Source organism: Pteropus vampyrus, unplaced genomic scaffold (assembly GCF_000151845.1).
Source record: "Pteropus vampyrus isolate Shadow unplaced genomic scaffold, Pvam_2.0 Scaffold160, whole genome shotgun sequence".
NCBI classification, from domain to species: Eukaryota; Metazoa; Chordata; class Mammalia; order Chiroptera; family Pteropodidae; genus Pteropus; species Pteropus vampyrus.
This window is the reverse complement of record NW_011888941.1, coordinates 1,329,766-1,348,004: the sequence shown is the minus strand read 5'-3', so window position 1 is coordinate 1,348,004 and position 18,239 is coordinate 1,329,766. Positions and strand designations below refer to the sequence as shown.

Sequence of the window (18,239 nt, the reverse complement as noted above, 5' to 3'; positions counted from 1 at the left end):
GGTTTTGTCATGATTCGTGTCCTGGTTTAATAAGGATAGTTATTAATTTCCCACGTTGAATGGAAAGCTTAGAAAGCCAAGTGTATGGTAGGGTAAGTTATTCATCCAACCACTCTTTTATTATTCATTTTATCATTTCTGAAAACCTGCTATGTGGTAGGTGCCGTGGAGCTACAGTCACTCTCATATACAGTCGATGTCCAGAAAAACCACCTTACTAGTGAGCTTGTTGATTGTGGACATCTGCAGGATCCCTAGATCCATATGTTCGCTCCTCTCTTTCCAAGTCTAGGCCTGCTTCAGTTGCCCTGGTTGTGAGCTCATCCAAAGTGCGACAGAATTGAGACAAGGGCTTAGTAGAATTTCTTCTTTGCTGGGCCTGAGACTGTGTCTTGACAGCAAAAGGAGCTGGTCATTGTCAATGAGAGAATGCTGCCTCCTGAGTCCTTGAAAATGGTCTCCAATGGCACTGTGCCCAGGCAAAGAGGAATTACCATTTTCTGCCCAAATGTAGGTTAAGACCATTACTTCTCCCTGGTCTGGTGCCTCCCTTCAGTTGGGACTCTGAGTCAGTCTTAGCTAGGAGAGGATACAACGATGAAAGTATACCACCATATTGCTGTAAACACAGAACCAGAGACAGGGAAGGCAACTTTCCCCAGAGAATCTCTGCCTCCACTTCAGTTCACATGACAGCCCCCAGGCTTAAAACTTTTGAATTCAGAGCCTGACATTCCTTCTGATTTTGTTTCTTTAATCTTAGTCTCAGGATGCAAGGCCTTCTTTATCTTCCAGTGCAGTCACCCAGAATTCAAAACCATTGACTGTGGCTGGTTCTTCAGATTTCGAAAGGTAGCTGGTTGCGATCACCCCTCTGGTAGGAGATAAGAATCCCAAGGTACTGCTCCCCTACCCCACAGGGTACAACCCACTGGTTCTGACAGATGAAGAGGATTTGGACCTTCACCTGAAAAGTCCAGACGAGTTCAAAGAGTCATGGAAACCAGATTTCAAAATAGTTTGTTTTTTAAATAAATTTGCAGATCGTTACAGTTGGCCCTCTGATACAGACTTGGTATTCAGAGCTTCCCATGTGTTGTCTATGTGCTGTGCACATGGTGAGTCTAATCTAGCAAGTCTGATGTAAAATTTTAATAATTTAAATAATTTATTCAAGAGAATCATTAGGTCTCTAATACCTTCAGGGGAAAATATAAGATTTCCCAAAAGTTAAAAGAGAGCAGGGATTTTTTTAAATGGAAAATGTTATAAACAAAATATATGCAGCTTCGAGCATCCTTGAAGCATCCAATGGCTCCAGTTAGGTAACATCTAAGGAATATTAAGCATAACTTAGTTATTATTTTTAATGTATTTAAAGATTTGAAGACCCTTAAGACTTTTGGGAAATTGGTTTCCAATTGGGAGAGGAAAGGAACAAGATTAAAGAAGTCGTTTGTTCAAATGTTCTGTTTTGAGCGCTTGTCTGTGCTTCTAGGTTTTAATTGGTTTAGGAGGGAAGACCCTTTAGGCCCTTTTTAGTCAGTATATTAAGATCTATGATTTCATTTCCTTCTTTCTTCCATGTACCTGGCCATATTTGTATTTCATTCCATTAGCTTTAGTCAGGTGAGAATTCATTTTTATTGCTATAATCCCCTAATCAAGAAATACTTGGGCTCCTAACCTGAAAAAGATCCTGAAACTAATGTATTCATCAGTTTCTGTTTAGAGTCGTAGATGTCCCGTGAAAGAGGTAAGTGGCCCCCTCTCACTTGATTTCCAGGTGTCAAATTGGAAATTGCCTTGTAAAGTAGAAGACAGTTTTAGAACAGAACTTGCCTGCAGCAAAGAGCTAGCAGCCAACCTCCTTGGAAAAAGAGGATATTTTTCAGGCTCACAAAGTATTAAAATAATACTGATCATTTGTCACTGCTTAGGAGTCTATGTTTTTATACTTATCTTCCATAAATCTCAGCCTAAATGAGATTCTCCCATTCTTTATTTAGAATAATCATTTGAATATTAAATGACAAGCAGTATGGAGATTTCTTTCTTTTTTTTGGGGGGTGGGAATCTTGTTGGACAGTTGAGTTTCCTTAAAGATCCAGAAGATGCAATAGGTAACCGATGTGTCTTGAGTTGTTTAAATGATATAAAATATGAGTAGGCTGATGGGACAAAGCTGACAGTAAAGTCCAAAAGAAATTGGCTCAGACCCAAAGGAAATTTTAAGTATGGTAGTTTCTCCTTATCCATGGTTTTGCTTTCTGCAGTTTCAGTTATCTGTGGTCAACTTCCATCCAAAAATATTAAGTGGAAAATTCCAGAAATAATTCATAAGTTTTAAATTGCATGCCATTCTGAGTAGCGCGATAAAATCTCGTGATGTGACTCTCCTACCGTAGACGTGAATCATCCCTTTGTCTTGCATATTCATGTTGGTCTCTTAGTAGCTGTCTTGGTTATAAGATTGCTAGTGTTCAGCTAATCCTTATAGCAGCCTAATACTATGTCACAATGTGTACATCATCCACCCTACTTCATCTCATCACATAGGCATTGTATCATCTCTCATCATCACAAGACAGGTGAGTACAGTACAGTAAGATATTTTGAAAGAGATTACATTCATGTAACTTTTATTATAGTATATTGTTAAAATTGATCTATTTTATAATTGATCTTACTGTGACTAATTTATAAATTAAACTTATGTATCATGGGTATCTGTGAATAGGAAAAAAACATAGTGTATATAGAGTTTGGTCTCAGGCATCCACTTGGGGGGTCTTAGGACATATACCCCATAGATAAGGGGAGACAACTTTAATCTTAAAAATAATAGTTCCGGTACCATAGGTCTGGCAGTATAAATATGTGAGCTATTTTAGATTACTGGATATAAATGATATAGCCATCTAATGCTGTAACCATGGGAAAAACCACTGAAAAGTGTATTTGGATGTTTATGTTGCTATAATTCAGTGAATGTACAGACACCAAGAAAAGCAGAGAGCAGAAGATTGTGGGCCCAAAGAAAATATATTTTTCATGCATTTCTTTCTGTTTAACCAGTATTATAGAAAAATAAATTCAGATTGAATATAAAGAAAACTCTTGCATGTGTTATATGTTTTGCTTCTCCTAAACCAATTGTAGCAAGTAACCAAGTGAAATAGAAATGAGAGCAATGCTTAAAAGGAAAGTTAAGTCTTTCTATTAACTCAATACCTAGCCAAAAGGGTCAATACTTATTCCCAGAACTGAAGAAAAGAGAATATATGTTTGTATTTCTGCCGTGTATCAGACCTTTCTCAACCATTATGTCTCTTAATGTAGATCGTATTTCTCCAAGGCAGGTGCCAGTATCCCTGTTTTTTACAGATGACAGCACTAGTGCTTGGTAACATTACATAACTTTCCAAGGCCACATGCTTATCAGTAAGGAGTGGAGTTGGAATTGAGAACTGTCTTGCTGACCCCAAAATGCATGCACTTAGCTGTGACTTAGCTACAGAATGTGGCCTTCCGTTAATATACCAGACTTCTCGCTCCTTTCTGCTTTACTGAGACCTTCCTTTCAGGTATTACCTTGTAAGGCTATAAGCTGTGGATCAGCCACCTTTCCTAACTATGGGAAGAAACCCATATTATTAAGTATATGCTACTTTGCCAAGAAATATACATCATCACTACCTCCTTTCCCACTCATTACCCACAAAAAAAAAAATTTAAAGAACTTCCGTAGCACATCCTCCTTGAATATTAGGGATCAATTACAAAGAAGCCAAAGTTAAAATGGAACTCGGTCAGGATGGGCCAGACATTTACAGGTAGCAGTTGTTATAATGTATTTGGATCCTTGGTAACTTTAACCTGAGAAGTATAACATAGTACAGAATACAGTTATGATCTCTTGTGTGCTCAAAGGTTTAGGTAGTGGTTTTATTTGTAAAATTATTTTAGGATCACCACTTTAAAAAATACCAAGCCTTCCATTTCTAATTTGAGTTAATCATTGTTTTGTTTAGGATTTGTTTGGTGTCAGCATGGTTGTCCCATTATTGAGCCTTCACATCAAGTCTCTTGGAGCAAGCCCAACAGTTGCTGGAATAGTAGGTAAGTGGTTAATGGTGCACATTTTCAGAGAACTAGATTTTAAATCCCCTGAACTAAGTACTTTAAATCAGTCTCATAGCTAAATATTATCCAAAGGTAAATTAAAAATGGGATAAAATGTATTTTCAAACTATTTCAAAATATTACCCTGGAGCATCTTTTCCTAGACTACCTGTGTTCAGAGAGGTTTTGAGATTTAGCATTATTTACGTGGCCCGTACCACCAATGATGTTACAGGTACCACTTGACCTCTCCAAGAAACTGGCTGTGTGGTTAAAGGTTCAGACTCCTGCCTATAGGAATCTGTGACCTATTGTCAGAGGCCAGAGAAACATAATCTATAGAAATGACACTGTGCAGGCAAGGGATTGGGGTGAGCCTTTGCAAATCAGTCACAGACTTCCCACACCACCAGCACCACATCTTAGAGGGCTGTAGGATGTCCCTACCTGTGCAGCATAAACTCACCATCTGGAAGTCATTGATTTACCAAAGAGACAGGGAATAGCAGGGCTTGGGACTATGCTAATTAATGAAAGATTGTTAAGACTAACAGCCCTTGATCATTCGCAAGCTGGATAAGCAGATGTTTTGGAACAGTTTTGTACGTAATATTCAGTTAAGTCCTAGTCCATGCCATGATTTGTATTTTCCTCGAAGAGTATACTCGGACTTATACTGGACCACCCAGCAGCATAAAGGTTTTTGTGAAGAGCAGAAGAGACATGTTATGTGATATAATGGAGGTAAAAAGACTCCATAAAACTTTGTAAGTTCTTTATAAAACTAAAGCATTTTAAGAAAACTGAAATGCTAGAGACATATGAGATAATGTTTAAATTTTAAGACTTAGTAGAATTTTTCTAGGTTTCAGATTTTTACTGAAACACTCCATGCAGTCTTCTCTGTCGGAGTCACACACCTCTCACATAGTGAAAGGACTTTCTCTCATGGTCCCTAAGAGCAACCCTTGCCTTTAGTCTCTCCTGCTTGCCTTTAATTTTATTTCAAAAGCCTTTTATTAAAAATTGTATTACTTATACTCTTCCAGCTGAAAAATAAGTGTGGTATTTTCTTTTTTTTAAAATGATTCCCCCCCCCCCATTTTTCCATTAACGTCTATGTAATTGTCACCAGACTAATCCAATCTTGAGATGTGTCTAGCTCCTTTTATGGATGTTGTTCCTTTTTTTGCAGGCTCTTCTTATGGCATCTTGCAGCTCTTTTCCAGTACGTTGGTGGTAAGTCATGTTCCATCTGGAAATGGATCTCGAAAGCATAGGTGTACATTCTGAGGGCCATGCAGCATGGCTGGGGTGAAATCAGGGGCTTGAATTTCACCAAAAGTAGATGTGCAGGTGATTCAGGTATCCAATGTCATTAGATCAAGAAGGATCCTTTAGTCATCTGTCTTCCTCACTTGACATCTGAGAAGACATTGGCCAAAAGGAGTCAGATGGCTTCTTCTGAACACATGGAGTCATAATGAGAACCCACTTTTAAACCATGTTGAACCATCTTCTTTCCATGACTCCCTGCTGACTTTTTACTAGGAAAAAGAATATAAACAAAAGGTTATTACCAATGTTATCATTTGTTTCAATTAATTGACAGTGATCAAAGCCATTCAGACTTCTAGGATTCTACTTGAAGTTGTACATTTTGAACTATATGACTTATTAATTATAAAACTTAAGTGTATAGACGGAAGGAGCCATTTAGAGTGGTTGGTTGTGTATCTACAACATGGGATAGAAAGACCCAGAGCTGAGCTTGTCTCTCCCACATCGGACCACTCAGTTGTTGAAATTCAGAATTCTTAACTAATCTGCCCCTTCTCTCTCTTGTTTACCCCACTGTGGCCATTCTGGTCTTAAGACACCAGTGTCCAGTGAATCAAGCAAGTCAAGCATAACAGTCAGTTTAGTCCCTGGATTGATCAGCCGTGACCTTGGTCTAGATAACTGGCTGGTGGTTTCACTCTTAGTGAACTCGATATAGATAGAGCACTGTGCTTCCCAAGAGTGGCTTGCTTATAAAATATGTTTTAAAATATAAAAGAAATTCAGATTCCATAATAAATTCTTAAATAACTAGTTACTCCCTGATTTATTTTTTTTTCGTCTTTCCTATATTAAGTTTATATAACAATAATTTTATTCTCACTTAACCTTTGCAATGACCCAGCAAAGTAGTTTGTTATCTCCCTTTATTATACAGGAGGAAATAAAGGCTCACAAACTTTAAATAATTTAATGAAGTCACCGAATCTCAGTACCCACACTGTAAGCCCATATTATTTTTTTCCTGATAGTTATCAGTGCCTCAATGCTCTAAAACAGTAAATAGATAATGAACATCAGATTGACAGGAGACTAATGCACTTGCTTATGGGGCAACACATTATATTTCATATTCTTTCTTGAGAGAGAAGAATTTGCTTAGTCTTAAGAAACATCTTTTCTCTTTTATTTGGGAACTCACTACCAAAATACTTGATATGTGTACATAGATCAGTTAAGTCACATAAATTTTAATCAGTCAAATGCTTTGTTCCTACTAGACTCTAAAATTCCTTAGAATAAAGACCAGATTCGATTTGATGCTTTATCACTCACATCTATCAGAGCACCTGGCACATAGAAGCATTTTTGTTAATGTGAATTTTTGTTGACAGCTATGGCCCAATATTCTTTATCAAATGTTTTTCATTTTGTTATATTTGTGCTTAAAAAGCGTGTTTCATATACCTCGTAGCCATAATTTAATGAGAACCTCCTTAGAAATCCTACAGATAGAGGAATACCTAATCAAAATTTCCTTTTAACCAGTGCTTTTATAAACATGTATTTTCGTTATGTTTTATGAAATTATTTTAAATTTAAAAACAAATCTTTATGAAGATGTACTGTCAGATTTGACTAATGTTATTATATGCATTTTAATAAAAATGACTAGCATTTATTAAGTATTTATTATGTGTCAGACCCTGTTCTGAACACTTTATTTCATTCAGTCCTCATAATAACTACTCTCAACCACACATCTTTGATGGTTTGTGTCTTTAATGACTGATTTTTTGTAAAGCCTATAGCAAGTGTCAAGGGGTAGAAAAATCTCAGAGGCGGTTAACTATTATTATCTCTATTTTACAGATAGAGAAACTTGGGCCTAGAGATATTCTTCTATATGTAATTACGTTAACTAATATGTCTGTGGTATATGGAGTGATGAATTCAGAGTTGAACCCAGACAGCCTGGCCCAGGGCCCAGGGTGTTTCTTCCAGATGCTACCACTACCCTATGAACTCAAGGAGGCCGATGACCTCTTATCCACATCGAAAGAGTGTGGAGAATTTTTAAAATCTATTGAAAATTGGGGGGAAAAGATTGGTGGTATTTGTAAAAAGCTAACAGTAATTTGGAAGAATTACCCTCAATTATTTTATAAAGAAATTTTATGACAGTTTATATCCTTAGGTAAAGATATCTTTTGGGTCCTCAAGAAGAAGCTAAACACATCAATAAAAATGAGGGAAGGGCACAAACAGGGATAGTTGGATTTTGGCAAGGCAGAGAGGCAGGCTTGAATGATATGGTTCATTCGTGAAGTTGGTAAAGGCATTGCACATCACTGAGAAGGAAGGACACAGGATGTCATATGGACCACCTCTAGCCAGCCCAGGAGCACAGCACTGGAGAGCCTGGCCTGACTCTTCTCAGATAGTGCTCCATTACTGTTACAGTGTTTAGTGATTTTTATTTTAAGACAATTAAAGTTTTTTTAAACAAAGACGTATCCAGAACCTCAATATATAAAGCAGGTCAACGTGGAGATGCCGTGGTTAAACCGGGCTCATCAGTCGGGCCTGTGTCCATCTGTGTGGACAGAGCACTGCCCAAGTGCAAAGATAAACAGTGCAGTGGCCACCAAAGCTGCCCAGGGGTGTGAGGTGCTCCCGGACACCCAGGCTCCTGGCGTCCTACGCAGCCATCCTCAGCTAGACATCTGTCAACCTCCGGCATCATGGGAGTGTTCTGAGCAGGTAGGGAGAAGAGGAGAAGATTGTTTGCCAGTACACTTCCCCACCTCTAAAGAGCTTTCTCAGAAGCCTCACTGGTGACCTCTGGTTGCATCTTTGAAAGCCAGAACTTTCAGTCTGCAAGGGAGGTTTGTTTTGGCTAGGCGGTTTGCTGGGACTGCTGAAAAGAACTCATACAACCGAATAGCAGAAAAAGAAATAATCCAATTAAATTAAAAAATTGACAAAGGACACGAATAGACATTTTTCCAAAGAAGATATTCAAATGGCCAACAGGTATGTGAAAAGATACTCAACACCACTAATCATCAGATAAGTGCAAATTAAAACCACAGTGAGATATCACCTCATACCTGTTAGAATGGCTATCATCAAAAAGACAAGAAATAAATGCTGGCGAGGATGTGGAGAAAAGGGAACCCTTGTGTGCTTCTGGTAGAAATGTAAATTGGTGCAGCTATTATGGAAAACAGTGTGGAGGTTCCTCAAAAAATTAAAAATAGAATTACAGCGATCCCATTTCTGGGTATATATTCAAAGGAAGTGAAATCACTAGTTCAAAAAGATACCTGCACATGTTCATTGAAGCATTATTTACAATAGCCAAGACATGGAAACAACCTAAGTGTCCATCAATAGATGAATAGATAAAGGATATACATATATATATACACACAGTGGAATACTATTTGGTCATTAAAAGAAGGAAATCCTGCCATTTGTGACAACATGGATAGACTTCGAGGGCATTATGCTAAGTGAGATAAATCAGACAAAAGAAGACAAATACTGTATGATCTCACTTATATGTGGAGTCTAAAAAATTTATTTTTGAATGAGTATATTTTGAATGAGTTTTTTGAGAGCAAGAGATCAAATTTGTGGTTACTAGAAGCAGGGGTGAATGAAGTGGGTGAAGGTGGTCGGAAGGTACAAACTTCCAGTTATAAATAAGTGCTGGGATGTCACGTACAATGTGACGACTATAGCAAACACTATATTGTATATTTGAGAGTTATTAAGAGTAAATCCTAAATGTTCTCAACACAAAGAAAAAATGTTTTGCTGTTTTTATGAGATGACAGATGTTAACTTATCATTTTGCAATATATGTAAGTCAAGTCATTATGCTGTACACCTTAAACTTTTACAGAGCTATATGTCAATTACATCAATAAAACTAAAAGAAAAATATAATGTGGGAAAAGTTGCATCTCAATAGTAATCAAAGATTCACAGTGGAGCAATGAGAAATCATTTTAATCTGTTGGATTGATAGAATTAATGATAAAATCCATGGTTGTCATGATGGTAGAGAACAGACACTCTTAAGCAAAAAAAAGAAAAAGATAATGGCAAAATTTTAATAACGGAATGTTTGAGATGTATTATTAAGTAGAAAAGCAAGTTACAAAATATAGTGTATTGTATTTTGTCAAAAATATATCATTTGTAAATTTGAGGATTGTGAAGTATTTTTATATATTAATTTTGTTTTTCAGCATTTTCTAAATTTCTAAACTGAATTGAACATGGTTACTGAGGAGTTGAGATGAATGAAGTAATGATAATGACAAAACCAAGGCTTTCTAAATTATACTTCACCATTTCTCCACCCATTCTCAGCTACTAAATCATCACAGATGCTTTCTTTGATATCTTAGGCTTTTTTTTTCTTTTCTATTTTTTTTTTTTTTTTGATAAAACAATGTTGTGTTTTCCCACTCAGCTTGTGGAAGAGCAGAGAAAATAACTTACTCTGACAACTGGCAGAACAGAGTTGAGCATCTGAGGACCTTAGCCAGAACCCCTGACATTTTCCAGTGGGCTCGTTTGGGGTCATTTTCGTGGTGATGAGTTTACCATGAATCACAGAACGGTTGCGTTTCTTGCTTCCGCAGGGCTGCTGGAGCGATGTGATCGGGAGGCGGGCCTCGCTGCTGGTCTGCATTCTGTTCAGTGCCCTGGGTTACCTTATCCTTGGAGCCTCCACCAATGTGTTCCTATTTGCCCTCGCTAGAATCCCCGTGGGTGAGTTCTTGTCCCTGCCTGTGTGCCTTCCTTCAAAATAAATTACTTCCACATACAGAGGGAGCCTGTCCCTCTTGTGTCCCAAAGAGTGCCTCTTTGATTACAGCGTATGTAAAGAAGCCACACTGGCAATATCAGTTACAAGTGTCACACCAGCTGCTGCCCCTGATTGAGCACTTAGCATCAGTCAGGCTCTGCTGACTTGTCCAGATCTACAAACCCTGAACGCAACAGAGCCCGGAGCCCTCTGTGTCGGTCACTGTGCACAACTCTGCCACCACTGCCACAGGTCCCATCTCCTTCCCTCTGACCTCTGTCCTCTCAGGAAGAATGTGCTCAGTGTCTTTAACCAGTACCATGCTTACGCCCTGTCCCTCAGCAAGTTTATAGTTTTCATGTTGGGCTTCCTGACTTCAAATTGAGATTGGCCACTGTAGCTTTCCTGTAGCCTTCTGCAAGTCTAGCTGTTGCTTTGGTGGGAGTGGGGGAGGGGCAGGAGACACTAGGATTGCAGTGTCATGGCTCAAGGGTTAGTTTTCTGTTTCCTGACTGATCTTGAATGTTTCTACCATTTTTGAAATAACTTTCATTTTGTCCATTCATCGAAATATTTTGTCCGTTCTTTGAAATATCACCTGTGAGTGGTGGGTGGGTAATTACTGTGGAAGCTCTTTATTCCTTTTTTGCCTTTCTTCGTGATTAGGGCCCTGGAATTTTCATGTTTCTTTCTCATCTTACTGATGAGAGCACAGACCCTGCTACCCTGGTGGACAAGCCTTTTGAGTTCACCCTCCAAAACCTATGCTGTGCCTTCTTGTTGACAAATGGTTTCAGAAGGTCTTTGCTGTGAATGTGATCAGTCACCGTAACAAGCCCCACCACTACACACAAAATCTAACCAATCTTCGAGGAACTCCCTGGAAACCATTGTATCCCTTTACACTTAGGATCATTTATCCAGACTTGTCAGCAGTATTAGCAGGACCTACTATTTGTTGATCAGAATAGTGGGCAACTTGTGTCATCAGATTCTGCCAGTCTGTTTGTGAGTGTGATTATGAGGTGTGTGGGTGTATACAGTCAAATCTATCAGCAGAAGTATGAGGAATATAAAGTTACATACTCTTTAATCTCTTATTAAGTCCTTTCACAGCTTTTAGTTTGTTTAGTCGACAAATTTGCAAGCCTCCTGCTAGTAGAACATGAGTTGGTATTGGTTATATCAGGGGTTCCTAATCCCCAGGCCGCCGACTGGTACTGGTCTGTGGCCTGTTAGGAACTGGGCTGCATGGCAGGGGGGGAGTAGCCGATGAGCAAGCAAAGCTTCATCTGTATTTGCAACCGCTCCCCAGCGCTAGCATCACTCAGTTCCACCTCAAGTCATCAGGCATTAGATTCTCATAAGAACACCTGCCCCTGGTACCAAAAAGGTTGGGGTCTGCTGGGTTAAATGTCTGTCATCATGTTTTTATATTTTTACTCCCTGTCTTTCTGTCCTTCTTCCCTGTTCTATTTCCTTCCATAACCCTTGACCCCCTTCATATAGATGTGCAGGCTCTGTGAAGACAGGGATATTTGCCTTTTTTTTTTTTTTTTTTTTGGTGTTCCTCTTTGTTCCTTACATTACCCTCAGGGTCATGGTCTATGCTGAACAAATAGTGGGCATGCAGAAAATGTTTATCCACCAAATTTATGAATAAAGAATGATAAATCTCTATATAGAAACCACCATGAATTGTGCCGGGATAACAGAGAAGATGAGACCCTGGGATCTCATGATGGGAAGCAGGCAAGCTGAGGATTCTGGAGCTTGGTTACCAGAGATGAGGTGACCAGCCAGAAGTCGTCACAGTGGGATGGCACCCGCAGGCCTCAGGTGTAAAGATAGTGGAGGCCAGATCTCCGTGAGGGATAGAGGTGAAGGGCAGGATCACCAGCGAGGTACTTTTGACCTGGAAAATGTTACAGAGCATGTCTCTTGTCCCCTAACAGGTATTTTCAAACACACACTGTCCATTTCAAGGGCTCTGCTTTCTGATCTGGTTGCAGAAAAGGAGCGGCCATTAGTGATGGGACAGTTCAACACAGCGTCTAGTGTGGGCTTCATCTTGGGCCCCATGGTTGGTGGATATCTTACTGAGCTAGACGATGGATTTTATATAACGTGCTTCATCTGTTTTTCTGTCTTCATTCTCAATGCTGGTAAGTTCCCACTTAATCAAGAGAAGATTGTCTCGTTTATGCCTTCATGCTAACCAGCCTACCTACTTTTATCCCCTTACAATTTGTTTTTCGTAGATGAGGCAGATTCATTATTCAGGAGTGAAAACCCACATCATCCCTGCTGCAGACCTCCCCAGTGGGCTCCCAGCATGCTAAAGCACGTGTGTCTCTCAGCCTTGGTGGCAGAGGGTGGAGGATGTTGGCCCCACACCCCTGGCCACAGTGGCTTCCTGGTTGACCTCACATGCCAGCCTTATTCCCACAGGATGGCCTTGTAATTTGTTCCTCCTTCCACCTGCATCATTCTTCCCACGTATCTGTATAGGCTCTTCTTATCATTCAAGTCTCCAATATTTGCTTCCTTAGAGAGTCCTCCTCGGATCATTCTGTCTAAAATATCTGAATTTCTTCATAGCACTTCAGAAATTATATTGTCAATGTGTTTTCTTGCTGTTCCTCTCTTCCCCCAACACACATAATTAGAAAGTAAATTCTCCAAGGGTTCACATTTGCTCACTGCTGTCACCTTTGCCTGGAACACAGACAGATAGCCAGTGTTCAGTGATATCCGATGAATGAAAGAAGGCCGACTGGGCTATGAATTCCTTAGATGAACCTCTTTGCCCAGAGACTGGTGCACAACCGACCCTTCGATTAACAGCTTTATAAATGGGAGGATTCATGCTGTTCAATTTTTTAAAAATATAATGATAATCTACTTTATTGCAGCTTTTCAAATCTTTACATTTAGGACAACAGGTTGAGTGATAATTCCATGAGGTTGGGATACCAGACTTGGGAAGCAAAGTACATGAGCTTAATCTCAGTCCTCATCAGATACCTTATGATTGTCTGCCAGTTTAACCTGTAACCTCGGCCAGGAGGAGAGGTCTGATGAATCATTGTGAATCTAGATAAAATGGTTTCAAGCATGTGACTGTTTGGTGTGACCAGGTTTCCTCCCGTGCCTTTACCAGACTGTGCCATTTTAACAGGTCTTGTTTGGCTGTTTCCATGGAGTGAAATAAAAGTCAGCAATACAAAGAATGGCCTGCGATTGAGTAAGAACCGTGGACTTTTGGGAAAGACAGACTACGAAGTGCAGGAAGCGGGCCCCACGAGTGGGAGGACCGCCAGGCCGCCCCGGATGGCGGTCCTGTCAACCCTGCAGGTCATGAAGGGCCTGATATTTTCTGAAATGTGGGAAATATTTCTGGTGCGCTTGCTGATGGCCGTGGCAGTCATGCTGTACTACAGTAATTTTGTCTTGGCCCTGGAGGAACGCTTCAAGGTGAGCCCCAAGACCGCAGGCTACCTCATCAGTTACAGCAGCGCCCTGGGGGCCCTGGCCGGCTTAGCCCTGGGGCCCCTCATGCGGCTGTATGGGCACAACTCCCATAGGGTCCTGCTGCACTCCAGCACACTCACCTTCCTGCTGCTCCTGCTCTTCTCCACCGCCCGTACCATGGCGGCCGTCATCCTGTCCTCCACGCTCCTGTCCTTCTCCACGGCCATCGGCAGGACTTGCATCACGGACCTCCAGCTGACCGTGGGTGGAGCCCAGGCCAGCGGCACCCTTATAGGCGTGGGGCAGTCAGTGACAGCGGTGGGCCGGGTCATCGCGCCCCTCCTCTCGGGAGTTGCCCAGGAGGTCAGCCCTTGCGGCCCCCCCAGTCTAGGGGCTGCATTAGCCTTGGTGGCTATTTTCATCATGTCACTAAACAAACCTCACTATGGTGGTGATAGGAGTGATCAATTAAAAAGTGAATAGAATGGGTTTGTACAACAGGAAGAAGCAAAATCCAAGGTATGTGATTAAGGGACAGAGGCCGTGACAAGAAGCGGGCTTTGCAAAGAGTGGGTGGTGTAAGCAGGCATCCAGGTCAGCACTCAGCTCTGCATTTAGGCTGATCAGAATTCAGAGCCTTGCCAAAGGGAAAGGTATTAAAACATTTGCCTAAAAGTCTCTCTCCTTATGGGCTAGGGAGGTTAAATGAAGGGGAGAAAGATCCCAGCTACAGGAATAGTGGTGATACCAGAACGTGATATGTGCAAGAAGGGAAGAGACCCAAGGTTTCACTAAATAAAAATAGGGAAAGTGTTAATCAGATGGGACACAGATTTCATTGCAGTTCAATTGTATAAGCTAAGAGGGAGCTTTTCTACTATTAGAATCCTACACAATGAAGAAGCTGCTATATCAAAAACGGCCTGTTACTTACATCATATCAAGGTTGTGAATGCTGCTTCTACCTGGGGACTTGGTTAGAAATCAGGTGCCCAGCCTCACCCCTGCAGACTATTTCTGTGGGCCTAGGTGAGGCCCAGACATCTACTGTATTTAATAAGGACCACTTGCAGCAGTTTCTCATGGAGGTAGAAAAATGATCATTCTGAGACATACTGGTTTCTATTAGAGTAAAACCTAGAGACTAGGTTGTTTTTATGGATAACTAACTCAGTTTGGACTGTTTGTTAAAATTGTGTAGCACCAATTTCCCCAGCTCTCAGTGTTATACCCCATTTCGTTTTATGCACAGTGAGAGAATAGGGTGTCGTACCTTACTGGAGGGACTTAATTCTTCAGTGTCTTATGTTGAAAATTATTTCCTTCATTTTAATATCAGACTGTGAACAGAAGAGCTTTGTTAGTCTACTGGGACATGTATCCATGTGCCTTTTCCTGCTCTTCCAAAATTAATACCTGCGGGGCCCAGAGTCAGGGTGGGTGCAGGCTCGCAGGGAGGCATTGTCAGGACACTTCCTGACTATGGGCGACATCAGTTATCAATAAAAATTATTTAGGAGCTCCCTCTCTTTTTTTCACAGACTCCCAAAGTGCACATTCCTTTCAGTCCTCTTAATTAGTCCACCACAATATTACTCCTGCTTTCAACCTCACGCACTTATGATTGTAACACACTAATTTGCCATCACTTTAATACTTTCTGTATGGAAAGCAGAAGAAAGATTTCTGTAGTTTTAGAATTTCAATATGGGGTAAACTCAAAATTTTTAATATGATAATCTATTGGAAATTTGAAGATTGTCCTTTCTCCTACCTAACTGCGAGAAAAATACAGACTTTTTATTAAGTGTTGTAATTCTGAACTTTTAGACAAGTGCTCAGTGCTTTCAAAGATACCGAAATATGGTATAGAATGGCCTTGTCCTCAAGGAGCACACCACCTCGTCATGGATGTTAGACGCAGAAGGACAATAAATATTCAAGGGTTTTTGCAATGAAGTAGAATTTCAGAAGAATTTCTCCAAAGATTTCACCCTCAGAAGTGGACAGGTTTCTTAGAAGCTCTTAAGTATAGCCATGTTTTTATTTTTGAAATCATAGCACTTTATTTTTGAAGTTAAATAAAATCCCATTAACTTGATAAGTCTTTACAATTAGGTTCATGGAAATACTGAAAACCAAAGGTTGATCTTTGTATAGAGAGTGGAGAAATGCTTTTGTTATTCTCTGCTGGTGATTTTAGTATTTTGTTCATGTGATTTTTTTCTTTTCAGATAAGTATTTTTTTACAGCCCTTCTTAAATAGTCTGATGCATTGCTGCTATTCAGGGTGTGTCCTGGGGGACCAGCAGCATCAGCATCTCCTGGAACAGATAGATGCTCACATTCCACCTCAGACATGCTGGGGACCATTTTCACAAGTTACCCAGTTGCTTCGTATGCACAGTAAAATTTGAAAACCACTGCTCTAAGGGACAGTATTTGTATACTTTATAGAATGCGATCTCAGGGGAAGTAAATTGCTCAATTAAAGATTGTGTTGTTTTTAAACTCTCTTGAGTAACTTCTGTAATCCTTTTCAAAATACTAGATTGAGCCACATGAAATTGCTATTTTTGTAAATCAAAATATCTGCAGTGTCATATGGTTCAACTTAATATTGTATGGAACCTTTAGAGGCATTGAACTTGTCTGAAAAGTTTATAAAGGAAATGGCACCCTTTCAACATTATGCCAAGCACAACTGTGAAACATCCTCAGGGCTCAGTTTTCCAAAAGGCTTGGCCTTTTCCACGGAGGGAAGGTATACCTCTGCCTTCATGTCAACAGGGATGTGCAGAATCCAGAAAGGGAGTAGAGTATGCCTGGCTATGAGAGCAGCATGTGCAGCGCTCCAAATCCCAGGCCTCTGGCCTCCTGGAGCAGAAAGGTCCGACAAGAATTATGCCTAGAGACAAGGAAAAGGACTAGAATCATTGGTTCTCTACCCTGGCTGCATATTTGAGTCACTTGATGCCCAGAGCATGTCCTGGCCCCAGGGAACCGGGCTCTAAAGTGCCCTGTGTTCTTCATGCACACCAGCATGGAGAATCATGGCCTTAGATTTGAAAGGGCTCGTCTTCCATGCTCAGGGTGAGCTTGTGCTCTGACAGATGACGGGGCGCCACTGAAGGGTTAGTGCTGGAGAGTGCACCGCAGACCTGTGTGGTTTACAAAGATCTGGACTTTGGGGAAGTAATCCAGAGGAGCCTGAGGGAGAGGTGGTCGGAGCACTGAGGGAAGCAGATAGGGGCAGCATCCAGAAGGCCTGGTGACTGTCAGGGTGTGGCCTTCATGGAGATTTCAGGAGGGACTGTGGGTGATATCTAAGTGTCTGGTCTGGGTCTTTATAAAATCTTAAAATAGGTTACCATGGATCTAGCCAGGATAATGCATATATAATGCTGCTCTTCTTGGAACAAGGCAGTGGATTGAAAAACTTTTTTTCAGGCCTAATTTTTTCCTGAAGAACTTGCCAGTTACATGGTAATCATTTTTCTTAATAAAATCCTTTAAAAATTATAATGAAGTGTAACAAATTATGATTTTTAGAAGCCATTGTATCCTGATACATATTTTTAAGTCAGGGTCCTGAAGTGCTTGAAAATTCTAAACTCCAGTCTGCTGAAACATCTTAGTAAAAACAGCAAGCTTTTGTCTTTAACAACCACATGCTAATACCAAATATGTACGTAATTTGAAATTTATTCTACACTGACGGCAAGCAAATAGTTTCAGCATGTCATCACACTAGGGTTTGTTTCTAATTAATCAGGTGCTCAAATAGTAACATTTTAAAACATTACATATAAGGTAGTTAAGGAAGCAAATACAGTAAACAGTTTTGATCAGGTACCCAAAACTGTGTTATGAAAACCTAAAATTACCTGCATAATCTTTAAATATCGTTTGGTAAGACAATGGTTGACATTAACCTAATTTGTGTGTGTGTTTGGGTTGGCTTGAGAAGGTAGCATTTAATATTTCAGAGTACATGTTATCTTTGAGCCAAGAGTCTGCTTACATTTAGAAAATTAATGAACCTATTATAACCTTTATTCCTGAAATCAGGTTTTTCTAATATAATTACAGTATTAGCCTAGTTTGAGATACTATATGTATTTGAAACTTAAAGAACTGAAAATTTTAATATGCTTAAATTCTTATCATTCATGAATTCCAGCTATCATGATCCTATTTAGTACAAATGAGAATGGTTTATATATTTATAAATATAAAAATTGGAATTTCTGGTGCTGTCCTGGTTTCATGTGAAATATTTTCTACATAAGTGATTAAATATTTGCATGTGACTTAATATTTAAACTTTTGTACATTTCACAGGAACTAGGAGAAATTCTTTGTCAGTGAGCATGTGTGCGTGTGTATATATATATAAATTTTCTCTTTATAAATATATAAAATTTCTCTTTGGCAAGCTGAGTTACCATTACTGGATACAGAAATTCTCATTTACATTATAAATTTAGTTACCACTTGTACTTGACTCAATTTAAAAAGGAGAAAAACA

At 39.8% G+C, this 18,239-nt stretch overlaps 1 protein-coding gene across 2 annotated transcripts; it reads left to right on the top strand.

The window, feature by feature from the left end:
• Window positions 1-2,064: 2,064 nt before the first annotated feature.
• MFSD9 (major facilitator superfamily domain containing 9) lies at window positions 2,065-18,146 on the top strand. 2 transcript variants are annotated; one of them, XM_023536583.1, is made up of 6 exons: window positions 2,065-2,591; window positions 4,035-4,122; window positions 5,321-5,364; window positions 10,068-10,197; window positions 12,247-12,399; window positions 13,416-18,146. In XM_023536583.1, exons 2-6 carry the CDS (start codon window positions 4,053-4,055, stop codon window positions 14,189-14,191), a joined length of 1,173 nt encoding a protein of 390 aa, XP_023392351.1. In that variant the 5' UTR covers window positions 2,065-2,591; window positions 4,035-4,052; the 3' UTR covers window positions 14,192-18,146. The 2 variants fall into 2 exon arrangements, with proteins under 2 accessions (XP_023392351.1, XP_023392350.1); XM_023536582.1 differs by having other exon boundaries at window positions 2,069-2,591; window positions 12,190-12,399.
• The last annotated feature ends 93 nt before the right edge of the window (window positions 18,147-18,239 follow it).